The sequence below is a fragment of the Helianthus annuus genome, chromosome 6 (genome assembly GCF_002127325.2).
Source record: "Helianthus annuus cultivar XRQ/B chromosome 6, HanXRQr2.0-SUNRISE, whole genome shotgun sequence".
Lineage (NCBI taxonomy): Eukaryota > Viridiplantae > Streptophyta > Magnoliopsida > Asterales > Asteraceae > Helianthus > Helianthus annuus.
The window spans coordinates 57,323,836-57,335,098 of record NC_035438.2 but is presented as its reverse complement, the minus strand read 5'-3'; the positions used below and the strand labels follow the sequence as shown (position 1 = coordinate 57,335,098).

Genomic DNA, 11,263 nt, shown 5'->3' with positions numbered 1-11,263 from the left:
CAACCATTAGATCATCAAGATCAATGGATGAGATTAAAAGTAATTAAAAATTATTATTAAATATCTTTTGTCTTATTATGTCTTTAATATTTTAATCCAAAAGGTTAGTTTAGTAAATTTACCCAATTGTCTTTTTGTCTTTATTGTTTTTATTACTATTTTTGTATTATTATATTAGTTTTTATTTTTTTTAAATTATTAAAGCTTTTTAAATTCAGATTTTTTTACAGATTTTTTAATATTTTTACGTTTTTACGTTTTACACTTTTTTCGTTTTACGTTTTACGTTTTTACGTTTTACATTAAACTTTTTATGTTTTACAATTTTACGTTAAACTTTTTACGTTTTACGTTTTTACGTTTTATGTTAAACTTTTTACGTTAAACTTTTTACGTTTTATGTTTTACGTTAAAAAGTTTACGTTTTACGTTAAAAAGTTTACGGTTTAACTTTTAGAAAAAAATCTAAACAAACACTTTTGTTAAATTTTTTTTGTCAACATTCCGATATGAATTTTATTGAAAATAGAGTTATATTCAAAATAAAATCTTTTTTAGTGAAGTGAATTGATATTGTACAAACATCGGTATCTGGACTCATATTATTTTTATGCAGTTTTCGGTTTTGATATGAGTCCGTTTTGGTATATTCTAGTATTGTTGCACTATTGGTACTAAAGAAGTTCGTACAGCCATAATCGGTAGAATCAGTACGGTGTTTGGTTTGTTGTTTAACTCATTTTTTATTTTAGTATCTTTGATACCGATATCGATTATATATATAAACCATAAAAAATGATTTGTAAATGGGTCTATATTGGAACTGTTATGCGTTTACTATTTAAAAAAATAACATATATATATCGATTTTTTTTAAACCGTGTGCCCTTCGAAATCTCGGGCCTTGTGCGGAGGTCCTGCCCTCACACCATCATAGCCGCCACTATAAAGTATATCACGTGTTGGTACCATAATGAACTAAGGGTATAAGGAGTGGTTAAACACTTTAAAGTGGAAAAACAAATAACCGACCAATCAGAGCGCGCCATGTCAATTAGGCAAAAGTGTTTAAACTTTGCTGAAAAGTGTTGGCAATGGTTTAAACACTTGCTGAAGTGGTAAACTTTTATTATTATTTTTTTTGCAATAATTTATTTAATATAAATAAATTTAGGATATATACATTAAATTAAAAAACAATAAAGTTTCATAAATTAAATTAAAAACATCAAAGTTACACTAAATTAAAAAACAATAAAATTACATTAGCATGAAACAATTTAAACTAGTCTTCGTCGGAATCGGCCAATAGATGGGGTAAATCTTGACTTGCGAGATGATCTATGAGATCGTGTTTGAGTCTCCAATGGGTGTCTTCATTCAACAACTCGCCCAGCACCGTATCGTCTAGAGCCGGCTCGACCGGAGGATCCCGAATGTGCACCGGTGCTATCGCCTTTCCATCGTCTTTCAAAATCATGTTGTGTAAAATAATACATGTGTACACGACATTCCTAATTTTTTTAACCGATCTTGCTCGCATCGGTCGACTCAATACACCCCATTTCCCCTTCAAAACACCAAAAGCCCGTTCGACGTCTTTTCTTGCCGCCTCATGTTGCCTCTTGAATTTCTTTTCGTTTACTTCGTGAGGGTAAGAGATCGACTTCACAAACACGGACCACGAAGGGTAGATTCCATCCACGAGCAAATAACCACGTTTGTATAAATGGTTGTTAACGTAAAATTGACATTTTGGCGCGGTTCCATTTCGTTCCGTTAAAAATAACGGAGATTGTTGTAGAACATTGATATCGTTTTGAGAACCCGGTGGACCGGCAAAAGCATGCCAAAACCATAAGTCTTGAGAAGCAACCGCTTCGAGCATAATAGTCGGGTATCTATGATCTCCTCGCATATATTGGCCTCGATACTCTGTCGGACAAAAACGCCAAACGAAATGGGTGCAATCAAGGCTACCGAACATACCTGGAAGGTGATGTTTTTCCTCATGAGCTTGGTATAAAAGTGCCATGTCGTGGCTTGTCGGTCTACGTAAGAACTCTGGACCATATATTTTGCAAACCGTGTCACAAAAATATTCTAGGCACTCGTGGGAAGTTCTTTCGGCCATATGCAAGTACTCGTCGTTCTCGTCTGGAGTGTTTCCAGTTGCGAGCTGTTTAATAGCCGATGTCACCTTTTGCAAGGGCGTAAAGCCCTTCCTACCTCGCGCATCGGGGGCCTCTACAAACCACGGGTCGTTCTCTTCCACATCGGACACAATTTTTAGAAACAAACGTTTCGACATACGGAACCTATGCCGAAAGATATCTTCGTTGTACTTCGGGTCTTCGACAAAATAATCCGCCATGAGTGTCTCATGCCCCTCCTCACGTTGACGTTCAATATATCTCCTTCGGTTAGATGTGCCGGTATTTGAAGTTCGGCTTCTTCGATGAGATTTTGAAAAAAAAGAATGCTACTATCGGATGAATCGTCGCTACTCATGGGTGGGAACCATAACGGGAGTTCATCCGCCATTTTGTATGGTAAACTTTTAGAAGGAATTGGTGGTATTTTTTGGTTTGTATGAGTATAAACTAGAAAGTATATGGTTAAATGGTTTGTGATATATATATATATATAGTTTAATTTAAAAAAAAAATTATTATTTTTTAAACGGTAATATTACCGTTGGAGGTGCCCCCCCCCCTTGTTCCATTTCGTTTTCTCGAGTCGGCAAAGGGTTACCGCTTTTCAAGTTTTGCCGCGACCCATGTTGGTCGGCGGCGGTGTTTGCCGCTCGGCAAACTCGTTTGCCGCTGCTTTGCCGCACCCACTCCGTATCCCCTAAAGTGTTTATTCTTATGATTTTTAATGAATGTTTGGGAAAAGTGTAATTAAACCTCAATCATTGTAAGTACATATTTTTTAAACTTTAAAATGCATACATGGTTTCTGTGTATCACGTGAAGAATATATTCATAAAATGAATGTATTTTACATACGAGGGAACAACGCGGTAACCAAACAAATTATGTGACCACTAAGTTGACCAAGACTTGGAGTATAGACGTGCGGACTGGACTGTTCAGCCGTAATTGGAACTTATTTCATTATTCATCACATTCGCGTTCACATGTTTTTCAAAATTAATAATTTCATTGTTATAAATTATAGAGTTAAATGTCATTTTAATCCTGGTTTGGTCTATTTTGTCAGTTTAGTCTAAATATTTCATTTTTCGCCTCTGGGTACAAAAAGGTTTCACTGTTGCCATTTTAGTCTACTGGGTTAACTTCAATTCTTATTTCTGTTAACGAGAAGGGCAATTCGGTCATTTTATATGGCTGAATTGTCCTTCTAGTTAACAAAATTACATATAAAATGATCGAATTGTCTTTCTCGTTAACAGAAAAAATGGATGTATTAACCTAGTGGACTAAAATGGCAATGGTGAAACCTTTTTAGACTTATATGCGAAAATGAAACATTTTAACTAAACTGACAAAATGGCACAAACCACATAGACTAAAATGACATTTAACTCTAAATTATAAAACAAACAATTTATATCAGTCAAATTCTGTTTTATTTGAATATGTTAGGAGGTGAAAATTGTACAAAGTGTTTTTTGATAAGTGTTGTAAGTCATCAAACTATAACATGTGAATTTTAGGTAAAAGGTCTTTGTGTTATATAATGACGTATAATCATGCATCAGATTACATAATTACATAATTATGTATAAAATATAAATTATAGCAATATTATAGACAAAATTAAAGATTATAAATTTTTGGGTAAATTACTTTTTGAGTCCCTGTATTTTAGTGGTTTTAACTAGTTGAGTTCAAAAGCAAAAAGTTTAACGACCCGAGTCCCTATAAGCATTTTCATTAACCATTTGAGTCCTTTTGAGTCCAAATTTTAACTTTATCTTTATAAAATGAACAAAATTGGACTCAAAACGTTATAAAATAAATGGCTAGAGACTCAGGGCGTTAAACTTTTTGATTTTGTACTTAAGTGATTAAAACCACTAAAAACAGAGACTCAAAAAGTAATTTACTCTAAATTTTATAAGATATATTGTTAAAAAGTAATTATACCACTAAATATTCATTATATTAAAAAAATGTGTTGGAACTAAATTTATTCAAAAAAGTAATAACAATAAACAATGATGATCAATATTTTTTTTTATTTTCCACTTTATAAATTGATTAGGATTTTGTCACGCTTAATCTTAATCATTAATTGATAATTACTTGGTTCAAGATTAATTTCTTACACTTTTCAACGAAAATAAATTTTCTATTTGATCATTCCCTACTGAAAACATATAAAAGCATATTCGATTCCAGGTTCATTTACATTAAAATATTGTTTTAGTGATATAATTAAAAATAAAAATAAAATTGCATATCGTTGATTGTTTAAAAACAATAAAGTAACAATTAAAAACGTATATATATGTGATATTACCGGCAAATGGATCCGTCAGTAAAGATATGAACCACTGCTTTTTTTTTTAAATTAACTTCACTAAAACAAATGCCACCGACCCAAAAGGGCATGCCAATACAAGACATGCCCCCAACCTAAACGGGCAAGGAACTAAACACTTACAACATGTACAATGGATATTTACACCAGTCCTCCCATTGTATGGATTTAAAAGTAGACCTATTCTTCAACCACACATAGCTTCTCAATTTGACTTCCCCCATAATGTCTTGAGACAAAACCCTTTTACTTTCGAATACCATCTCATTCCTACCCAATGGTGGACCCAGAAATTATTTTCTGGTGGGGCGAATGAAGGGTTCAACCAAACACTTAGAGCCATCCAAATACTATTCGTAAAAAGACAAGTCGTAAACAAATGCTTAATCAGTCAATCTTGTTCTACTGGGAAATTGAAATGGGTAACGATCAATGCTAGTGACTAGTCATTGACATACCACAAGTTATTAGTGACTAGTCATTGATATAGCATAACTTTTAATTAGGTTTTATTTTATTTAACGGTCATTTATTTGACTTGAAAGTCTTTCTAGTAAGGGTAGAAATGACATACATATAAAGTAATTATTGAGAGTCCGGGCACCCTAATCCCATCACACTACAAACCAATCAATCATAAAACATCACTCGTTTTACCTAATTTTATCACATCATCGCTAAATCACTTGCATCATTCATCACACTCTTCACTTAAAAAAACAACTAATTACAACATTCCACTTCATTTCCTAAAAAACAACCAATCACAACAATCCCAACCAGTTAAATAAACAACCATCAATCCCACTACTACCGTGATGGACTGATGGCCATCACAGTGACCCTGCCATCACACTCTTCATCACGTTGATGCCCTATGCAACCTAATAAAAAATTTAATTAAAGTTATTGTAAGTGTACTTCTATAAATACAGGTGATGGAAATTAAAGCTTAATTTTTTGAAATCAAAGCTTAATAAACTCGTATGATTGTTTCACACTTTCACGTATATTTTTTTTTTATCCATGAAGCTTAATTTTTTATTCAAAGCTTAATTTTTTATTCAAAGACATTCTGGATTCACACATTTATTCTCAAGCTAGAAAAAAGGCTAAAAAAATCATCCAAGGGTTAGTGATTATTTCGTGTTGGTGCATATGGAAAGGAAGGAACGACATGGTCTTCAATCAAATCAGGCGTAGCCCGCAGGAGATTGTGAGGGAGATTAAGTCGAGAGGTTATAGTTGGATCAGAAATAGAACGTCATGTAATCATATTAGTTGGGGTGACTGGTGTAAATACCCTATGTATATGCTGTAATTTTTTGTGCCCTTTGCCCGTTTGGGTCGAGGGAGTGTGTTCTTGTTTGGCCTTTTGCCCGTTTGGGTCGGAGGTTGTTTTTAATGAAGTTTTCTTGTCAAAAAAAAATGAAGATTTTTATTTTATTAGATATAGTAGGTTATAGCCCCGTGTACTACACGGGCTGAATAAAGGAAACATCTCACATAAGTAAAAGATAATTAATACTGTAAAAAATTGCTTAAAACCATCAATAATCGAAAAAATATCAATTTATTTCTTTGAAATTTAAAAAACAATAGAATAATTTTGAAATAAATTTAAGAGACCGATATATAAGAGATAATTATTGATAATTATCAATTATCAATAAATACATAAATTAAAATTTACAACTTACATAACTTGAATTATAAATAATTTGAAATTGAAAACTACAAATGAAAATTTTGTTAGTGTTACAACTTTCACTTTGATAACATGTCTGTTTTTTTTTTTTGTTTAATTTTTTTTTATAAAATGACCCTAAAATGTTTATACCCTGAAGTTTAACGATTTTTTTTTGTTGTTACAGGTCAAATGTAACTCAAGAAGCTATGTAGATTTCTTCTATAGTAACAGTGAAAAATAACTTAATTATTATTGAATTTAAATTACATCCATATAAAAAAATAATGAAAGTGTTTTTTTTGTTTTAGATAAATATAAACTTTGTAAAGTTAAATGTAAATATGAAGTGAAAAATCATCAACGGTGAGTATAGGTGAAAGTTGTAATACTAAATTAAAACATGACTCATAAGATCAATATTTTAAAAACCGGTTTTTAAATTATACCAGGTTAGACTAAAAAATGGTTTAACCGGTTGAACCGGGTTGTATCTGGTGGTTCAACCGTATTGACTAATTAACGATTTAACTCTATAAATCCATAAAATATAATTTTAACCCAAAAATAATCCAAACTACATCATTCCATATTCCATATTAAAAATCATTCGAGAAGTTAATCCATAATCAAAAAGTTCACTATCAACGTCATTCTCATCAAGTTAATCCATATGACTGTTGAATGCATCAAGTTCACGGTCGCTTAAAAAATGAATAGTCACCTTTTTAGGCTCATTAAACTAAAAAGTTTAAGTTTTTAACCTTTGGCCCGGTATAAACCGGTACCAGTACACTGGTTTAAACCGGTATAACCCAATTTACCGGTGGTACGACTTCTTTGTCGTTTCTTAGTTTACCGGTATGATTCGTACCGGCCAAGCATCCGGCATCTGGTTTAACCGGTTCAACCGGCCGGTTTAAACTGGTTTTTAAAACATTGCATAAGATTATAAAATCGTGTTGAACAATATACAAACTCCTAAAAATAGTTTTTGATACAATGATATTTGATGGATGGTTGACGTAAACCCGAAGCTCGTGAAAAATCTTGAATCATGAGTGTGATGAGTTTGATCTGGAACCTAAGATGCATGTCCTTTAATAAACAAAGTTGTGTCCGAACTTCATACATCATGTTTGATTAAGCCCGGAACCTATTAATTGTTTAAATTAAATAATGTTTTTTTATAATATAACATATAACTTTTTTTTTTTTGAACGGCAATTGTAGGGGTCAAAGGACCCACTACCCCACAGGGTGAGACAAGCTCTTAAACGCTACCCAGGCTCAACTCTATACTGAAATCTCAATATATACACAGCAGGAGTCGAACCTGAGACCTCCCGAGAGGAGAAACCTTACGAAAAACTCCCCTGACCAACTGGGCTATATAACATATAAATACATAAAGTCTTTTGAACACTTAAAAAAATATTTTTTTCTTCAAGACGCTTGGATTCAAGACTGCTCTATATTTCTTCATAATCTTCATGCCTTACGATTTATATTTCAAACGAGATTTGATATCAAGCTCTCCTAAATTATAGGAACCACCTCTCAAGCTTAGTTGGTGTCAATTTCGGTTTTGTTTGCGCACCTAAGGTGGTGTTTGTTTTTTCTAAAAAAAATCTGCGCAGATTACGCGCAGACATTGCCATCTGCAGACTGTTTGTTTTTCCTAAGACGTTTCATTAAAAAACGCCTGCATGAGCTCTTCTTGACGTATACTTGGCCCAACCACTTTTAAGTTCTTCTAAGGTCTGCAGAGGGTTAAACACCACCACCCACCATCGTCTACCACCACCACCACCCACCGTCCACGTCCACCACCTACCACAACCGTGCACCACCACCACAACCAGTGTATTTTAGAAGTTTACATACGTTAAAAAACAAACAATCTTCTTCTTACAGACTATAGAGGTTTGATCCACCTCTTTTTCTACAGATGTGGTCCGCAGAATACATACATTCTACCTTTAAAATCAAACTCCAACTAAGTACACACATGCCCTCATCTTATACGATGTTGGCCTTAACAATGCCTAAAGGAAACTTACAAAGTACGCCTAAGGAATTTGTTTTCTAATATTTTGGAATATTAAAAATTAAGGGCTTGCATTGTCAAAAGTAATTTGTATTCAAAGATTCTTTTGTCATTGACCTTGATATTTGACGAACGACTTTATGGCAATGGTCTATTTGCACTAAAATGTGGAGTCAAAAAGTTTGATTTTTAACAATACGACGGAATTTGATGACGCGACGATACTTTATATTTGATGATGTCATAATTTGGATATAATAGTGTGACATTGAACATGTATGTTTTTTCTTCAACGACGGAAAATATATTTATGCATTCTTATTCTTGAACGGCGGAAAATATATTTATGCATTCCTGTATTTTTTAATTGCTTTTGTACATGATGAGACTGAAAAGTTTTGGTTTGTTTCAATGTTTAAGACTGAATTTTGAGAATTAAAGTACTATTAAGTCTAAAAACTCTTATTTTTTTAACACTTACAATTAAATTACATCAAATTAATCATGATGTACTTTATGCCAGAATCTGAACTATGTTCTTATCTTCGAAAGACAAAAGTCTTTGTCACCTACCAGCAGCTTTATGTCAAACTCTGGTCTTATCCTTAAAAGACAAAAGTCTCTACCACCTACCTATAGCTGGAATGGCATTAAGAAATCTTTATGCTTCATAAATAAGCAAATGTCGTGTTATGTGATATAATTCTATAAGGCAATTTGCATTTAAATTATCTCAACTTTCTCAATTTGGTCAATAATAATCCCAACCCAGTTATTTGCCGATAATAATCCGAACTGGTACACTTTTTGCCGATAATAGTCTAAGTTAAAAAATAGTTTAACGGAGTTAAGTTTTTTCCGAATTACAAACCGATGTTTTAGGGCTTTTGATTAGAACGAGTATACGAGTTGATTGATGTAAAATTTACCTCGAAATACTACCTCAAACGACAAAAACGGTGCTTCAATTTGGGTGTTTAAATTTTCAATTAACAAAACTCAAGTCGTTTGGAGCACCGTTTCGAGGTAAGTTTTACATAAATCGATTCGTATCCTCGTCCTGATCAAAATCCCTAAAACATCGATTTGTAATTCGAAAAAAAAAATTAACTCCGTTAAGCTATTTTTAACGGTGGACTATTATCAGCCAAAAGTGGACCAGTTCGGATTATTATCGGCAAATAACTGAGTTGGGATTATTATCAGCCAACTGAGAAAGTTGAGATTATTTAAAATTCAATTTGCCATTTTATAACCCTCGTAAGTTTTTTTATTATTATTAATTTAGCTTGATCCACGAGCCCTTCACATCAAATCATTGTTGTTCGGTTGTTCCTATATAATCAAAAACTAGGTTATTACCCGGGATTGCTTCTCGGGCTCGAGAAACTTAGTTATATTAATTATTATTTGTTATTAATACGACCTCATTACACCAAGCATCTCATTGGATTCAACAACAATGTCTTCACATCACCGGATTAGATCATGAACCCATATTAGAGGTCAAACAAAAGCGCAACAAGACCACATGAATAACATCATTTTCACTTTTACTTCAATGCACTTACGTGATCGAGTGATTTGGGATTTTGTAAAAATGTTTGTTCTTCTACTTCTTTACAAAATTACATAGAATTCCAGAAACGAAACAATGACTAAAAGAACTATAATTTAACACCCAATCTAATCGGGCAAAGCAATCTATTATTTGACAATTCCCTGGTTTTTACAACATGAAACACAACATCATCATGCCAAATACAGTCATATATATCCATCCATTATTCTGAATTCATAAACCCATAAATGCAAAAGAATATCAAATTTGCGATTAATAAACCAAGTTTCTACTAATTGCAGATACTATTATCAAAAAGAAGCATGATATCATCTATATATAAAACACAAACTGCTAATAGCATTGTTTTATCATGTTAGCCATACACATCAACAAAACATCAAGTTAATAAGTTCAAAAAAAAAAAAAAAAAAAACCATGCAACATGACCATCAAAAAATTCATAGTTATAATATCTGATATCAGAACATACTTAAAGATCGTTGTTAAACTGAAGTAACGTCATTTAGTACGATCTTCTGCTGCGAAGACACGTATGTGAAGTGCAACATATCACCAAACCTCAAGTTATTCTCAGTCATGAACTTCCGCCAACCATCCAACGCGTAACGTGGCTTGCATTCATTTAACTTTGTCTTCACATCATAAACATCCACAACTCCAACCATATTTTGAACTTTCAAGGGATGAAGATCAACAGAAAGACCTGCTCGTCTGGAAACTTCAGCAGGAAGACGCTACATGTATTGTGTGGAAAAAAATAATAGTCAGACAAATAAACATAAATCATTAGTTTGTTATAAAAAATGGTATACCAGCCTATAGTCTCCTTTGCGAACAAAGTGAAAGAACTCAGGGTCGAGAAGATGTCCAGAATGTTTTTTTTTTTTTTTTTTTTGCAGTCTTTGTACTCTTATTTGTACAGTTACGCTGTGACAACTCGAAATTTAGAACCTTTGATGTATCTTGATGTAACGTGTTTGAACATAAATGACTAATTGAATGGTTAAATTATATGATTTATGTGTGTACATCCTATGTGACCATGTGCTATGTGTATACGTATGCGTGTATGTATGCGACTCGAGAACAACAAGGACCCGACTCGAGACCATGTGGTCTCGAGTGAACAGTAATCGGTTGGGCCATTTGGGCCGTAAACCCTTTAGCCGGCTTGTAAACCCATTAGGGTGAACCATGAGGAACTAGTATATATGCTACACTCATGGCCACACTTACCATTTCCTTTGACAACACACATACTCCTCTACACACACTCTCCTACCTCCTCTCACAAACACACTCCCTCATTCTCGGATTTGGACTCTTGGATCGGCTCACACACATACTCGGTTAGGAGATTCATACACACCTTTGAGACCCATCAACCGGTTAGTGTTTATGATGTTTATTGTTGATGCTAGTATGTTAG

General features: G+C 33.2%; 1 protein-coding gene across 1 annotated transcript; it reads right to left on the bottom strand.

Moving 5' to 3' along the window:
• Positions 1-1,285: 1,285 nt before the first annotated feature.
• LOC110906999 lies at positions 1,286-2,429 on the bottom strand. Its single transcript, XM_035974144.1, has 2 exons — positions 1,935-2,429; positions 1,286-1,634 (listed from the first exon to the last, which is right to left on the bottom strand). The coding sequence occupies exons 1-2, from the start codon at positions 2,372-2,374 to the stop codon at positions 1,286-1,288; spliced, it is 789 nt and encodes a 262-aa protein (XP_035830037.1). The 5' UTR covers positions 2,375-2,429.
• Between the last annotated feature and the right edge of the window lie 8,834 nt (positions 2,430-11,263).

Excerpts from the sequence above, each read along its gene's own strand:
- LOC110906999 (XM_035974144.1), bottom strand. The coding sequence starts at position 2,374 with ATGGCGGATTATTTTGTCGAAGACCCGAAGTACAACGAAGATATCTTT. Across the intron at positions 1,635-1,934 it reads TGGCGTTTTTGTCCGACAGA|GAAATTCAAGAGGCAACATG; the intron begins GTATCGAGGCCA and ends AGTAAACGAAAA.